The 16,958-nt window shown below is 33.5% G+C and overlaps 2 protein-coding genes and 1 pseudogene across 2 annotated transcripts; 1 reads left to right on the top strand and 2 right to left on the bottom strand.

The window, feature by feature from the left end:
- Positions 1 to 2,357: 2,357 nt before the first annotated feature.
- LOC100789446 (glutathione S-transferase U17) lies at positions 2,358 to 7,161 on the bottom strand (annotated as a pseudogene).
- A 48-nt stretch (positions 7,162 to 7,209) lies between these two features.
- GSTU1 (tau class glutathione S-transferase) lies at positions 7,210 to 8,897 on the bottom strand. The gene is made up of 2 exons (NM_001248839.2): positions 8,432 to 8,897; positions 7,210 to 7,841 (listed from the first exon to the last, which is right to left on the bottom strand). Exons 1-2 carry the CDS (start codon positions 8,750 to 8,752, stop codon positions 7,455 to 7,457), a joined length of 708 nt encoding a protein of 235 aa, NP_001235768.1. The 5' UTR covers positions 8,753 to 8,897; the 3' UTR covers positions 7,210 to 7,454.
- Positions 8,898 to 10,237: 1,340 nt separating this feature from the next.
- On the top strand, positions 10,238 to 10,816 carry LOC102662102 (uncharacterized). The gene has a single exon (XM_006573887.1). The coding sequence runs from the start codon at positions 10,238 to 10,240 to the stop codon at positions 10,814 to 10,816; it is 579 nt and encodes a 192-aa protein (XP_006573950.1).
- The last annotated feature ends 6,142 nt before the right edge of the window (positions 10,817 to 16,958 follow it).

Here is a 16,958-nt window from a genome sequence, read left to right as displayed (position 1 = left end):
TCTTTAAATTTATAGTTTTGGTCTTTTTATTTTAAAATAGATATATTTAATCTTTCTATTTTTTAAAATCTGCAATTTTAATTCTTTTATTTTAAAATAGATACATTTAACCTTTTATTTTTTATAAAATCTGTGATTTTGATCCTTCTATTAAACTGAAAGCATTGATGATTAAGAGGTTAATGTTGACTATGATGTAAATTAAATAAATAATCTCATGTCACGTCATTAAATTTTAATCACATTATTAATTTTTGAACAATCAACACCTTTTGAATTGATGGAAGAATCAAAATTACGAATTTTATAAAACTAGATAACTAAATATTTTTATTTTAAATAAGGGGACTAAGATTATATATTTTGAAAAATATGAGGATAAAATGTCTTTATTTTAAAATAGGGAGAAAAATATTGTGGATTTTATGTACTAATAAATTTTTTTCTGGTTAAAGTCTCTCAATTTTTTTTTCATTAAGATTTTATAAAAATAATGGATTGAAACTTTTGTTCAGGAACTAAAAATTTAAATTTTTAAAAATTAAAAGATTTTGACCAGTTAAATAAAAATTTAGAGACTAAAAATATTAATGTAAAAAAGTTAAAGAATTTTAATCAGTCAAATAAAAATTTATGAACTAAAAATTTATTATCGAAAAAATTTAAGTACTAAAAAACTTAGTTAAAAAAAAAAAAAACTAGTAAGTGTACATGTGCATTGGTTACTATTCATACAATAGGTGAGCAATGTGATTGCGTTATTTAAAATGACTAATTGTATGTTACCTTCGTTTTCATTTCAACCATTGCTCTTCTTGTAGTTATTCAAAATGTGACTTGCTACCTTCATTTGTTACTAGGTTTGGGGGAGATTTCAGATTGGTTGTGCCATTTTTTTAAATTCAAAGTGTACCATTACTTCGTGGAAGCATGCGTTACCATTACTTTTTTTTCCTCTAACATTCACATAGTTAGCGATTGTAACCGTTAATATTAGACCTTTTTAAACCATTAATGAAGTTCTTTTTATGCTATTGCCTCCGTTAAATTGTGCTCCAAAAAATAGTCCCAAGATGCAGAAAAAAAATATCTATGCCATGAATGAGTCAAGCATATAAGGTAAAATACCGGCTTGCTTGATCAACTTGATCGCAGGAAGTGAGTCTGAGTGACATTTGATACTATCAAATGAAGTGCTGGGTGAGGTTAATGGCGAAAGGTTTGAGAGTAGTAAATGGAAAGAACAAGGCCTGTGTAACAAAGAGCACATATATGTTTTTTTTTTTCCTTTCTCCTATCTTCCCTGTGTTGAATATTTTTATTTCTTTATTTAATGTGGACTTATTTTTTTTAATGATAATTATATTAGTTTTTATATTTAGTACATTATATTTTAAGTCATGAAATTAAATGAGTTCATTACTTCATTACACTAAAGAGTGAATACTTTTGTTGATATGTTTTGATATAATGGGAATCACATTAAAGTGAATAAATAAGAAACATTGATTATGGTATGGGATATTTTAATTACAAAAGTTTTATTAAGATATTAAGAAACTTAGGTGGAAGAAAATTCATACAATCACAAATATTCTTATTTAGTTGTTCATGATCATGATTATCACGAGTCTTTTAAATCAATAAGGTGATTAATCAATATAGATATATGTATTTATTATAATCCTCAAGAAAAATATACCGTAGATCCTGGTATTTATAGGATGTTTGGTGGCTAAGATATATAACAGGATATCATAAGATAATATAATTATCTTATCATCTTATAATATGTTATTTGTTGCGCCAATGATAGCATTATCATGTTGTTTATCCTATCTGGTTGTTCTAGTGTATTTTTTTTTTCCTGATGGAGAAACAAGTTAAAAAAAGCTATTAAAAAATGCCTAGATGTGAGCGGAGAGGAATCATAATTTTGATGGTTAATATTGTTGTAGCATAAATTCTAGCATTTGTTTTTAATTCATGGCATGTTTGATAGGAGAAATGTTTTTTCATTTCTGAGAATCAGAAATATTGAGAATTATATTTTCCGTGGATGAATAAAAATTGTTTGATTGATCATTGAAATTTTTTAGATAAATTTTCTAGAAACTAAAGAATTATATATATTTTTTACCAATTAAATTATTTATCATATTTATATAATTTAATAAAAAATAATATGATGTTTTTATGGTAGCAAAAGAAAAATTAAACTCAGAAAAGATTCTCACTTTTCCCATAGGAAATTTTTTGTAGAAAACTGATTAAAAAATATTTTCAGAAAACAATTTTTCCCAATTTTTTTTTAAAAAAATACATATTAAACATGAAAATTTTATGATATCTGGAAACCAAAATCTTTCCTCATACCAAACTCTCCCTAAGTAAACTTTAAGCCAAAATAAAGTTAATTAGAACAAACAAACATAGGCTACCAGTGGAAAAAAAAAAACTTAAACAACTTCGAAATTCCATGTCATCTTGCAACTAATATAATTCCATTTACTTTGCAGCATATTTTTTATAAGAGCCTTGGCAAACTCAATAAGTTTGTCTGTCTGTGGTAGAAGGCCCTTTACAACTGGATCAACAAACGTTTCAGCCCATTTAGCCAAAGCAGGGTTCTTCACTTCATCAAGCACTTTTCTTCCATTCATCTCGTCCAACTCAAAAAGCTCCCAAAAGCAATGTCAATAATTTAAATTGTATCCCCTCCAAAATAGGCCTTTCCTTCATTGCACTTGTTGAACACTTCTTCCATCCTCTCAAGTACTTCTTCCATTTCCACAAAGTGTAGCTTCTTTGCCTCCTCATCTTCAGCCAATAGAATATTAAATATGGACTTAAACCACTACTTCCAGTACAAAAATAAAAAAACCCCATAAATATTAGTACTTATTCAATGAAAATCACATGAATGTTTCTACCTTATGATGATAAGCTTTTCCTGCAACTTTCTAAAATAAATTAATTAAAAAAAAACTTATGAAAGGGTCACTGGTAACAACAAAACCCTTAATTTAACTGATTACATAATATCTTAAGTTCAATTAATTTTCAGGCTAAAATTAAACTTTTATTCTTCATCTTTCTTTTTTTCAATTTAGTTTTTAAATTTAAACAGCTTTATTTTAATCTCTTAAAATATCCGTGTTAGACCAAATTCATCATAATATTATTATTATTATTATTAGGTTTAGTTTTGGTTAACATCACAAATGTCCATCAAACATCAAACATGACATCTTTCTTTATATATCACGTGTCATAAAAATTTTGACCAAGTGTCGTAGTAATAAAATGACAGAATGACCAACTTGGTCTAATAAAAACACATGCTTTAAGAGATCACGGTAAAACTTTATAAATAAGAGACTTATTTTAACATTAAGAATAAGCAAAGCCAGAAGGAGTAAAGACACAGAAATATAAATACCTTGTCATCGAGGCAAGCAACCCAAAATCGGGCATTAGCTCGGTCATAAGCATTTGGTGGAAGGAGGGAGGAAGCATTGAACCAAACCTCATCTATGTACTCAACTATGATTGCAGATTCACATGACTTTATTTCCATGGAAGATAACTGGGATTTTCTTGTGCACTGGGTTGGACTTAAGAAGCAGGTCACTTTTGAGATTCAAGATCTCTTCAACAACCTCACAATCTAACCCCTTTTAGATTAAGGGCAATCTGCACCCTCAGGGTAAATGGACTGAACCAAGCACCCAAAAGCCTTAAGTCGTTTTTAGCCATTACTATTCACTATAAGAGATCAAAATTTGTTTTGTTTGGTTACTCACCAAGAACTGATCAGGCGTTATAACATTGTGGAATACGTAGCCACTAACAATCAACTCAAATAGTTGAGCAGTGCACAACTGTGTTTGGGACAATAATTCAAGTGGGGATTGTACTGCGGTTTAATGAACATAGCCAGAATTGGCGTGATCTTTTGTTTTTCTTTCTGTACCTCAATATTAAAAATCCATAGAATAATAATGATCCACGATGGCCATGCTTTTTGAACCTTTGAGATAAAAAGAAAGGCTTAAATTTAAATATACTTTTAGTTCCTGATAAATACATTTTTTGTGTTTGGTGCTGATAAATTTTTTTTTCGGATTGGATCTCTAATATTTCAAAAATTTTGCCTTAGATTTTTATCGTTAGTCTGTAATCGTTAACTGCCTACATCATTGTTAATCGGCCACGCGGGCATACCACCTGTGGTGTCAATTGTGATTTTTCTTTGACTGGGATTACAAGTGAAAAAAATAATTTTTTTAATTAAAAACGACGTTATTCTGCTAGCTCCTTCTTCCTCTTTTCTGTAACCTCTCCACGCACCACCGCCACCATCGAACAACAACCCACACCCAGAACATCCTTTCTTCTCCGGTTGCAAATACAAGCCCAAAACATCTAACTTCCTCGGAACTCCACTCGGATTTCCTCAAAAGGGAATCGAAAAGGACATCGAAAATTGCAAAAAAAATAGAGGAACTTACAGAGTTGTTGTTCGATGTGGAGGGGTTGGTGGTGAAGAGGACTGAAAGGGGTGGCAACGAAAAGAAGAGAAAATATGACAGAGAAGAAGATCTGAAACAAGAACAAGCTACCAAAACTAGAACCACCTCTGCCTCCTCTCGTGGCAATGGAAAGAAGAGAAAATATGACAGAGATGTGAAGGGGTTGGTGGTGGTTTCAGATTTGGTGTGTAGTGATTCGGAGGACAAAACGGTGCGTATTTGGAGAGGGGTTCAAAAGGAGTAATTGTGTTTAGCTGATGCACACTTTCACGACGTCGTTTTGTACCTTTTTTTCTTCTTCTTAAAATCCACGTGTAGTCCTAGTTAGAAAGATCACATGTGACATCACACGTAACATATTTGTGTGGCCGATTAACGACCACATAGACATTAACGATTACGGACTATTTGTGTGGTCGATTAACAACCACATAGACATTAACGATTACGGACCAACGATAAAGATCTAAGGCAAAATTTTTGAAATATTAGGAACTGAATTTGAAAGAAAAATTTATTAAGGACCAAACGTAAAAAACATATATTTCAGGGATCAAAAGTATATTTAACCCAAAAGAAAAAAAAGTGTAAATATAATTGATATTTTTTTTGGGTAACGTAAATATATAATTGATATGGGATAACATTTTTGGTCGGGAAGTTCTAAGGATTAAAATGAAAGGTAAAAGCTTTTCATTTGATCCAGCAAAGGAGGAACATACAACCTATTTCACTCAAGTCACACCCACGGAATTCAAGCACAAGAGACTTGGTCATTGTCATCTTGAAAGAATGCTAAACATGAAAAAAAGGAAATATGCAAAAGAAAATTTGAAGAAGTTTCAAATGGAGGAATACAAATCTGTTAGCACACCAATGAATCAAAAAGAGAAGTTTAACAAGGAAGAAGGTGTTGATAACATTGATGAAGAATATTATAGGAGCTTGATTGGATGTCTAATGTATCTCACTACAACAAGGCCAAACATTCTATTTTCTCAAAAGAATAAAATTGGAATTTTTGTTGACAATCAAGTAGCCATTGCTATTGCAAACAATTCCGTGTGTCATGGGAAGACTAAACATTTCAACATCAAAGTCTACTATTTGATAAAGATGCAACAAAGTGGAGAAGTGAACTTGATTTACTGCAAGTCTAAAGATCAACTGGCTGACATGTTTACAAAATCACTACCTATCAATAAACTTGAACTCAAAGAATTGGAGTTTGCAGTTCCAAAAGTAAGGAGGAGTGTTGAAGATATACTTTTGTAAGTGCATAATATTTTATTTTTTTTAGTTTTTAAAATAGGATTTAGTAAATAAGTTGATTTTCTATATTTTAGGAGTAAGACAGTTTTAATGGATTAGCTTAGTCAATAAGTGGTTGCTATCTTTAAGGAGCAAGTTAGTTTTAATATTCTGTTTTGCTAATATCTTGTTATGTAATTAGTTTATCTTTTGTTATTTATTATATTGCTGCTGAGAACAATTTGAATTAGAATAGAATAATTTTATTTCCTCTTCTCTCTTCTCTTCTCTGTTTTTTATAATTTCCTCCAAAAAATCAACATTTTCTTTTTTCTGGCCCTCATGATTCAAAAACCAGAATAAATCACCACTAATTTGAATAAAAGTCTTGACAATATACGTTATAATTTTTTTTAAACTATATGCATTTTATTTGAGTTGGCATAATAAATTTGTTTTTAAGGTTTTATTAAGAGAAAATAATAATAAAAATTGCAAGACATAAAATGATAGTTTTAAACAAATAACTGAGTCCTCATCACATCTTTTTACTGTGTTTTAAAATTGCAAGACATAATGTACCTTGTGTTATGCAGACGCTGAGTTCTCATGACATCTTCTTACTGTTTTTTTGCCAAACATGTGGCTTTGGCTTGCTGGTACCACTCAATGCTCTTTTTCTGCTTCAAACATGACTGATCTTTGTGCAGCATGTAACAATCAGGGGGGGAGTGCAAACTAAGCAATTTTTCATGGCTGCTGTTACTTACATTGTCTCCATTGTATGGTACTGCAGAAATAAGGCCAAATTTGACAATGTAGCTATCAGTTTAGACTAGGCCAAAAACAATTTTGAATCTGGTGGTGAACCTCCGTTCTAGCTCAATGCAATCATCCATTTAAGATTACAAATTTTAAAAGCATTCAACTTGGACATTCATTCAGGAAAGACTCCTTCTATAATTCAAGTAGATTGGCTTCCTCCTCAACATAACTAGATTAAGTGCAACACGGATTGGCTTCTTGTGAGTATTTTTTGAGACAAAAGTGTTGTGTTCCTTGGCTGCTTCTGTACTTATCTAGGGATTTCTCCTGTCTTCAATGCTGAACTCACTGGTGCTATGCTTGCTACTGAATTAGCCATCGAAAAAGGATGGACTAATCTGGTTTCGTAGTGATTTAGAAATAGATGGTTAAACTATATAGAATTAAATTAGAAAGATTAATTTTAGATACTCACATTTTTAGAGAAGAAAATTAAATTGGCCTATTTTGACATTCATGTACAGAAATTTACTTGGTGGAAAACCCTCCCTAGCTTTATATGGGAGGACTTTCTTCGCAATAGGTATGTATTGCATTTCTTTAGGTTCAAGTAACTTGTCCTGGGTGAGGTTTATGCCACCAAGTTTTTTATTTTTATTTTCTTGCCTTTATAATAAATTTGGTTGTGCTGCATCTTAGCACTCCTTTTTGCTAAATAAAAAAACAGGAGACATGAACTACAAACAAGAGAGAGAGACTCAGTTGCTAGCAGAGACAACCTAGACCTTTTAAAGTAACTTTTAAGCCAACATAAAGTTAGAACAAACATAGTCTACAAGGGAAAAAAAATGAAAAGTAAAACTTCACAATTTCAAGCCCAAGTAATCTAGCAATTAATTTCATTTACTTTGCAGCTGCAGCAGCCCATTTTTGCTTACGAATTTTGGCAAACTCAATAAGCTTTTGAGTCTCTGGAAGAACACCCTTCACAGCAGGATCAGCAGAAAACTTATCAGCCCATTTAGCCAAAGCAGGGTTTTTTGCTTCATCAAACACTTTTCTTCCATTCATCTCCTCTATCACTCTCACCCAACCCCAAAGGCTCCCAAAAGCAATGTCAATAATTCCAATTGTATCTCCTCCAAAATAAGCCCTTCCTTCACTGCACTTGTTGAACACTTCTTCCATCCTCTCAAGAGCTTCTTCCATTCTCACAAAGTGTGGCTTCTTTGCCTCATCATCTTGATCAGCCGCTTCAGCCAAAATAGTATTCCTTATGGACGTATACCACTACTCCCAGTACAAAAAAAATACACCAAAAAGATCAGTACTTATTCAATAAATTAAAATCACATGAAAGCTTATAACTTATGATGACAATTAAGCTTTTCATATATGCAACTTAATTACTAAAACAAATCAAAAAAACTTATGAGAAAACCACATAACTTAACGAAACAAACAATTAAGTGTTACTCAATAACTTAAGTTCAATTAATATAAATTAGGCAAATGATATCCGGTGCCCTTAAGGCTGGTTAAAAAATAAAAAATAAATATTTTTATTAGGATGCAAAAATTTATACTATGACTTTTTTTTTACGTTCCTCTGTTACCACAATAAATTATTGCTAACATTAGTTAGTAGGAATAACTGAATAAGAATAACATTTAATGATCATGCTGGCAGAGATTGTCATCTAATCATACATAATTATGGATGTAAAATTTAAGATAATTATTATAAAAGTTATAACATTATCATACATGATAGTCAGTAATTGAATGATAATGTAAAATTATTTTAAATTAGGGAAAACTTTTTTTCTAGTAAGAATAAGCAAAACCAACTGGGAGTAAAGACCCAGAAATACAAATACCTTGTCATCGATGTAAGAAACCCAAAATCGGGCATTAGCTCGGTCATAAGCATTTTGTGGAAGGATGGAGAGAGCATTGTTGGACCAAACCTCATCTATGTACTCTACTATGATTGCAGATTCACATATGACTTTATCTCCATGGAGTAGAACTGGGATTTTCTTGTGCACAGGGTTGGACTTAAGAAGCAGATCACTTTTGGGATTCAAGGTCTCTTCAACAACCTCATAATCTAGACCCTTGAGGTTAAGGGCAATCTGCACCCTCAGGGCATATGGACTGAACCAAGCACCCAAAAGCCTCAACTCGTTTTTAGCCATTTCTATTCACTATATCAGATCAAAATGCACTGTGTTACTTAACAGGAAATGAGGCGTTTTATGTATATGAAAGAAAGAAGGTGAGATAAAATTTTGGGATGCATCAGATAACAATCAACTCAACAAGTTGAACGGTGACACGTACAACAGTGGTCGCGACACAATAATTCAAGTGGGGCGGACCAATTGTATCATTTGATCTTACGTTAGCACAGCACAGATATCTATTGTACCAATTATTAATAGTTATAAAAGTATTATTTTATTTTTACTATTTTAAAATATTTTAAATTTTCTCCTGAGTTATGTTATTGGTTAATTTAAAAAGATATACTAAAACAATTATTGGAAGAGTTATGAACACGAAATCCAAAATTAATTTTGTTTCAGAGTTAAAATGTTCAAAATTAAATAAAAGAAAAATGGTAGGAAAATTAACAAATAATCATTTTGTAGGCTTTCCTATTTAGTATTCTTGAAGATGTAAATACATGAAATTCTTTCTTGATTATTGAAATAAAAAACACCTCAGCAAATTAATTACAACTTCAAATATATAAGATTCAGGTATGCACACCTAATACTGCTCTTCATCCTTTACTGGATCTACTTCCGAGTGATAGATTAATTATATAAGTTCGGATGCAAAAAATAGACTTCAAATAAGGGATACAGAACATTTTGATGCACACATAAAACTTTTAATTTTAAAATTTTCATTTGATTTAATAATTATTTTTTTTTACCATGATTGGATTCAAATTAGAACCTTTTTTTCGAGGAAGATTGAAACTTGTAACCTCATGCATATTAATAAAAAAATTATTTGATTTGAGTTAATTTAGTAACAATGAAATAATAAAAAAATGACTTTAGTCATCACTGGTATAATAATATTGTATTAATACTCTACAGGAACATGCTGAAACATATTTTTGCTTTTTTTCTTCAAAAAACAGTAGTTAAGAGCTCCCCTAGGGTTTCGATTAGAGATACGGGCCAAAATGATACGACCATGGGTCAATCCACTAAGAACCTAAGTGAAAGATGCTGGAGAAGGGGTCTAGTGGTTGTGATGCAAACATCTTGGAATTCCAAGCAGAAGGAATTGGTAGTAAGGATAAGTCTTATATGGATTCTTTGCTATCAGTGGGCTTCTTCCAATGTTAGCAATAAAATGTTAGTTTCTGATTTTTGGTTAAATGAATTTTTCTATTTTGATTAATATGGTCAATTATTGACCTATTATTTAGGGATGTGGTGCCATGTGTTTTTTTGTTTTTGATCGTAAGGCTATAAAGCCAAAAGTTTGCAATTTGAATAAATAACATGAGATTTCACAAAAACAAAAAAAACCTTATCTTTGTGTTCACAATTGGTGCGAGAATTTTATTGAGTGTGAGAGAAACAGTTGTGGGTGAGTTTGTGAGCGCACCTATGAGTGAAAGAGACCAACAACCCCCTTTATAGAAAAGAAGAAGAAACATGGCAGAATCGAACAACAACAAAAATGTGCAACCTGCAATCCTTATATTTGATGGGCATTATGATCATTGGGCGAAACTCATGGAGAATTTTCTTCGCTCTAAGGAGTATTGGCATTTGGTAGAGCATGGGATCTCCATTGTTACAAATAAAACAACTGCATCAGAAGCTGAACTTAAGGCCATGGAAGAACAACAACTGAATGACATGAAGATAAAGAACTATCTATATCAAGCCATCGATCGTGAAATTTTAGATACTATTCTTAATGATGATACATCCAAAGACATTTGGGACTCTATGAAACAAAAATTTCAAGGGTCTACAAGGGTGAAAAGAGCACAATTGCAAGCTTTGCGTCAAGAATTTGAAATGTTGCAAATGAAGGAAGATGAAACAGTGAATTCATACTTTGCCCGCACCTTGAAAATTGCTAAAAGTATGAAGGCGTGTGAAGAAAGAATGCGAGAGAACATTATTGCTGCAAAAATCTTGCGGTCCATGATTCCGAAATTTAATTATGTTGTGTGCTTGATTGAAGCATCCAATAATTTGGACACTATGACGATCGATCGATGAACTATAGAGTAGTCTTTTAGTTCATGAGCAAAGGATGGTGTGTCATGAAAAGGATGAATAGGCATTGCATATTACACATGAAGATAGGGGAGGAAGAGGACGAGGACGAGGAAGAGGTTCTTTCCGTGGCAGAGGAAGAGGGAGACAATCAATCAACGAAGCTGAAATTGAATGCTTCAAGTGTCACAAACTTGGACATTTTCAATATGAATGTCCTATCTGGGAAAAAATTAAATTATGCTGAGGTGGAAGACAAGGTAAATTAGGAGGATAAACTCTTGCTAATGGCTTATCTTGATTTTAAGCAAGGAACGACAGAGGAATGGTTTCTCGACTCCAGGTGTAGCAACCACATGAGTGGTAACAAAGACTGGTTCTCAGAATTAGATGAGAACTTTAGACATGCAGTAAAACTTGGCAATGACACTCGAATAGTTGTAAAGGGGAAATGAAGTGTCCGATTGAATGTTAATGGAGTCACACATGTAATCTCACATGTGTACTACGTTCCAAAACTGAAGAACAATTTACTAAGCATAAGACAACTCCAAGAGAAAGACTTGTCTATACTAATTCAGAACGGGAGTGTAAAGTCTCTCATCCTGAAAGAGGACAGATTCTGGAAATAGAAATGAAGGGAAATAAGATGTTTGTACTAACAACTACCAAGGCACCCTTGAATTCAACATGTTTTTAGATGGAACTAGAGGAAGGGTCACAGCTTTGGCACAACCGATTTGGTCACTTAAGCTATAGTGGCTTGAAGACACTTTCCTCCAAACAAATGGTGAATGGATTGCCTACTGTCAAAGTTCCAAGAGAGATCTGTACGCACTGTTTGGTTGGGAAGCAGCATCGAAAGCCTATGCCTAGGAAAAGCCTATGGAGAGCATCAAACAAACTTCAACTTGTGCATGCAGACATATGTGGACCTATCAATCCAATATCAAGCAGCAACAAGAGGTATATTTTGAGTTTCATAGATGATTTCTCCCACAAAATCTAGCTTTATTTCCTGAATGAAAAATCAGAAACCTTTTCACTCTTTAAAAGGTTCAAGGTGCTGGTTGAAAAGGAAGTTGGTGTAAGCATTGGATGTTTGAGGACAAATAGAGGAGGTGAATTCACTTCAAATGAATTTGGTGAATTTTGTAAAAACCATGGCATACGTAGGCAGCTGACTGTAGCCTACACACCTCAGCAAAATGGAGTTGTTGAGAGGAAGAACAAAACGGTTATGAATATGGTGCGATCTATGTTGGTTGGAAAACAAGTTCCTAAAATATTTTGGGTCAAAGCTACAAGGTGGTGTGTTCATATTCTGAACAGAAATCCTACAACAGTCGTACAAAACAAAACTCACGAAGAAGCATGGAGTGGAGTGAAGCCTACTGTTGATTACTTTCAAGTATTTGGATGTTTGGCTCATGTCTATATACCAGATCAACACCGAGTAAAACTGGATGATAAAAGAAAGAAATATGTTCTCCTAGGAGTAAGTGATGAATCTAAAGCATATAGATTATTTGATCCTATCAACAAAAAGGTTTTAATCAGCAAAGATGTGGTTTTTGAGGAACAAACAGGTTGGAATTGGAAGCAGAATGCAAAAGAACATCAACAGGATACTCTAGAGTGGGGAGATAATGAAGAGTATGTGAGTGATTCTAAAGAACAGTCTGAAGAAAATGTTGTGGAAAGTACTAGTGCTTAAGAAATCTAAGATCAAAATGAAGATGATGAGAACAGTTCTATAGGTACTGATACTTATCCTAATGACTCTCATATTATTAATTATAATACTCAAGTTGAAGGGGGGGGGGGGGTTACAAGGAATAGGAGAGAACCAGTTTGGATGAAAGATTACGAAAGAGGAGAAGGTCTATCAGATGATAATGGCCTAAATGTAATGATGGTCACCGAGGATGACCCAATCTCATTTGAGGAAGCTATTAAAAGTGAGAAGTGGAGAAATGCAATGATGAAAGAGATGGAATCAATAGAGAAAAACATGAATTGGGAGCTGACTGATCTACCAAGAGGAGTAAAGCCAATTGGAGTCAAATAGATCTTCAAAACCAAATTTAAAGAGACTGGAGAAATAGACAAGTTCAAAGCCAGGTTATTAGCTAAAGGGTATGTGCAACAATATGGAGTGGATTACACAGAGGTATTTGCCCTGGTGGCCAGGCTTGACACAATTCGCTTAATACTTTCTATAGCAGCACAATATAGCTGGAATGTATTTCAGCTAGATGTGAAGAGTGCCTTTCTTCACGATGAACTTAAAGAGGAGATCTATGTGTAGCAACCAAATGGTTTTGTGAAAAAGGGTGAAGAAAAAAAAAGTTTACAAGTTAAAAAAGGCACTTTATGGCCTTAAACAAGCACCGAGAGCTTGGTACAACAAAATAGAGGCCTATTTTGTTCGAAATGGATTTGATAGATGCCTTTGTGAACATACACTGTTTACAAAATCAAAGGAGGGAGGTAAAATTTTAATTTTAAGTCTCTATGTAGATGACTGAATATATATTGCAAATGATAGAAGTATGTGTGATGAGTTTAGATGATCCATGATGACAGAATTTGATATGTTAGATTTAGGCAAAAATGAAGTACTTTCTTGGTATTGAAGTTGTGCAGAATTCAAGTGGAATATTTATGTTAGGGGAAATATGCTCAAGAAGTGTTGTCACGTGTTGGCATGGAAAATGTAATGTAGTCAAGAATCCAATTGTTCCAGGCATAAGATTGTCAAAAAATGATGTAGGAACCAAAGTTGATGCAACTTTGTTCAAATAAGTAGTTGGCAGTCTTATGTATTTGACTGCAACTCGGCCAAATTTAATGTATGGAGTAAGCTTGATCAGCAGGTTTATGTGCAGTCCCACTGAATCTCACTGGTTTGCAGCCAAAAGAATACTAAGGTACTTGAAAGGAATAACTGAACTAGGCATCTACTACAAGAAAGGGGAAAACGCAAAGATTGTAGCATATTCTAATAGTGATTTTGCTGGGGATATAGATGATAGAAGAAGTGCTTCTGGATTTGTATTTTTATTTGGCTCTGGAGCAGTCTCATGGTCCTCAAAGAAACAACCAGTAGTCACATTATCCACCATAGAAGCTGAGTATATAGTTGTTGCCTCTTGTGTGTGTCAATGTATTTGGGTTCAAAGAGTGTTGGAGAAGCTGAGCCTTGAAGAACAGAAGAACACACTGATTCTATGTGACAAAAATTCCACGATACAATTATCAAAGAATCCAGTGTTTCATGGGAGGAGCAAACATATAGACATTAAATTTCATTTTTTAAGAGACTTAGTGAAAGAAAGAATGATCAAGTTAAGTTACTGTAGCTCACAGACTTAGGTTGCTGATATAATGACCAAGCGACTCAAGTTAGAGCAATTCTCAAAGCTGCGGAGGATTAGGCATGTTGAAAACTGCAGAGATAAACTAAATGCCACTACATCTAGTTTAAGGGAGGGAGTGTTAGCAATAAAATGTTAGTTTATGTTTTGATTAATATGGTCAACTGTTGACCTATTATTTAGGGATATAATGCCATGTGTTTAGAAAACCGCCCACGAATTCATACGTGGAGTTAGTGGGTGCAGAGTCAATTTTTTTGTTTTTGATTGTAAGGCTATAAAGACAAAAAGTCTGCAATTTGAATGAATAACATGAGATTTCACAAAAACAAAGAAAACCTTACCTTTGTGTTCACACTTCCAAGGTTATGATCATGAAGAACCCATGGGTGAAAAGGACCCGCGTGGTGTGGAGGAAAGTGGCAAGGAGAAAGATATGGTGGACCAAGGAAATTTTGTTTCATGCCCGGTAGTTCCAATATCAGACTCATAATTCGCTCAATGGTATGCCCTATGGAAAGGCTTCCTTGTTTTTCATGTCCTAGGGAAAAGTGTTAGATTCAAGTTTATTGAGTACGAGCTTCAAAGGGATTGGGAAAAAGCTAGAAAGATATGTGTTGTTGACATGTCAGATGGCTTTTTCTTGGTACAATTCATTGCAGAAGATGATTATAAGCATGCTCTATTTGATGGTCCATGGATGATTACAGACCATTATATTATTGTCCAAAGATGGAGGTCAACTTTTTTAGAAAGCATGAAAATGATGAAGAAAGTGGTTGTTTGGGTAAGGTTTCCCCGTTTGCCAATGGAACTATACCATGGTACGTTTCTTCAAATGGCGGGGTCAATGTTGGAAATTGTCTTGAAAATTGATAAGTTTACGTCAATTCATTCAAGAGGGAAATTCTTGAGAATCTATGTTGAGGTTGATCTGTAGAAACAACTTGTGTCAAGGATTGAAGCAAGAGGGCGTATGTACTTTGTGGAGTACGAGGGATTACTAGTGATATGTTTCTAGTGTGGGAGATATGGTCATAAGGCGATATAATGTACTAATCAAGGAAAAGGCATTGCAGAGAAGGTGAATAATGGTAGTGATTATACAACTCTGGTGGAAACACCACCAATAGCCATGCTTGTTGCAACAGAGGGAGTTAATGGAGACAAAACCATTAATGTTGGTATCAATATTAACACTAACGGGGCCACTAATGATGGGGAGAATGTAATTGAAACTGTGGTTACCGAAATTAAAATGGATACACAACCCCATGATTTTAGCCCAATGGATAACACTAACATGTTCCTCAATGCGATTATAATGTTATTATGAAGTGTAAAGTGATGGCATTGGGTTGTGAGCTATGAACTGTACAATCACACAACTGTAAAACCCTTTAAGGACGATGAGTTAATGCGCAATGAGTATTGTAATGGGATCCATTGTGGGAATCCAACGAGTTGAATCACTTTGAGACACGACGAGTTAAAATGATTTTGAAAATAATTGAGTAGTTGCGTGTATTGCATAGTTCAAACTCTAGTGACACATATATGATTTTAAATGTTTATTTAATGAGATGATTAGTCATATGAACATAACATATTAATATTATTACTATGTGATATGTATATGATGCATGAGGCGTGATAACATGATGTCTTGGGATTATGATAGTGTGATAAACTGTGTAAATGACAAGTTGAGTATATGTTAAATTGTGAGATCACACGTATATTGAGATGTTGTATGCATTGAGTTATGAGTTATAAATCATACAATCACACGACTGTAAGATCCTTTAAGGGTGACGAGTTGAATCACTTTGAGGCACGATGTGTTAAAATTATTTTGAGAACAATTGATGAGTTGTGTGTTTTGTATAATTCATAGATGGAGTCTGCGCGCTAAAATGTTTTTTGGGTTAGACCTAAATCAGAAGGGAGAGGCCCTAACGGACTCTTCGGAGTCTAGACCTTGGGGGTAATGAAATATATCTGGTTTGAGTGCTCCTTTAAGCATGTGCTAATCTCATGTGGTTTGAGCATTCTCGTAAAATAATATGACCCTGACTAGTCTCCCTATGATTTTACCTAGTGAGAGTGACCTGACTTACCAGTGAGTGGTCTGTCATGTCATATACTCATAGGCGCCCGACGAGGTTTTTCATTGACATGGTACCACATTACATATAGGATTGAGTTTTAATGTATTTGTTGCATAACGCCTGTGTAATGACCATTGTGACTTGTTATGTGATGGTGTGTAATGGATTGTGTAAATGTGAGATGTGGTATTGTATTTGAGATGTGTTGTCTTGAATATGTGATTAATCGTGAAGGCGTGGAATGTGATTTGTGATTAAATTATAGGACAAGTGATGTTACGTGTTGAGTGTTGAAATGATGTGAACTGTGCCAAAGTCGAGCCTTGTTATATTTATATTGTTGTTATAATTATATTATTGTTATATTTATATCATACTTGTATGCTTTTGTTTATCTCTATTTGTTGAGAAATGTGATGACTCACTCCCTATGTGTTGTTTGTGTTTGGATCCTGTGATGATCTCGAACCTTGTGTTAGTGAGAGCAGATGACTAGTTGAATTGCTTTAAGGAACCTCGTGCTAGAAAACACCAAGACACAATGCTCTAATAGAATGTGATATTGGGGCATGAGTTTCTATTTTAATTGCATGATGTTCTGAACATGTTATTTTACTTTATTTTATTTTGCTACTTAACTAGAGTTTTTTTTGT

Source organism: Glycine max, chromosome 1, assembly GCF_000004515.6.
Source record: "Glycine max cultivar Williams 82 chromosome 1, Glycine_max_v4.0, whole genome shotgun sequence".
Classification (NCBI taxonomy): Eukaryota; Viridiplantae; Streptophyta; class Magnoliopsida; order Fabales; family Fabaceae; genus Glycine; species Glycine max.
The sequence above is the reverse complement of the archived record's forward strand: the minus strand, read 5'-3'. Positions and strand labels throughout refer to the sequence as shown.

What these genes read in the sequence shown, in the direction of transcription:
- GSTU1 (NM_001248839.2), bottom strand. Translation starts at nt 8,752, where the DNA reads ATGGCTAAAAACGAGTTGAGGCTTTTGGGTGCTTGGTTCAGTCCATAT. An exon ending in TTTCTTACATCGATGACAAG is followed by an intron (nt 7,842 to 8,431) that starts GTATTTGTATTT and finishes TACTGGGAGTAG; the next exon opens with TGGTATACGTCCATAAGGAA.
- LOC102662102 (XM_006573887.1), top strand. Translation starts at nt 10,238, where the DNA reads ATGGCAGAATCGAACAACAACAAAAATGTGCAACCTGCAATCCTTATA.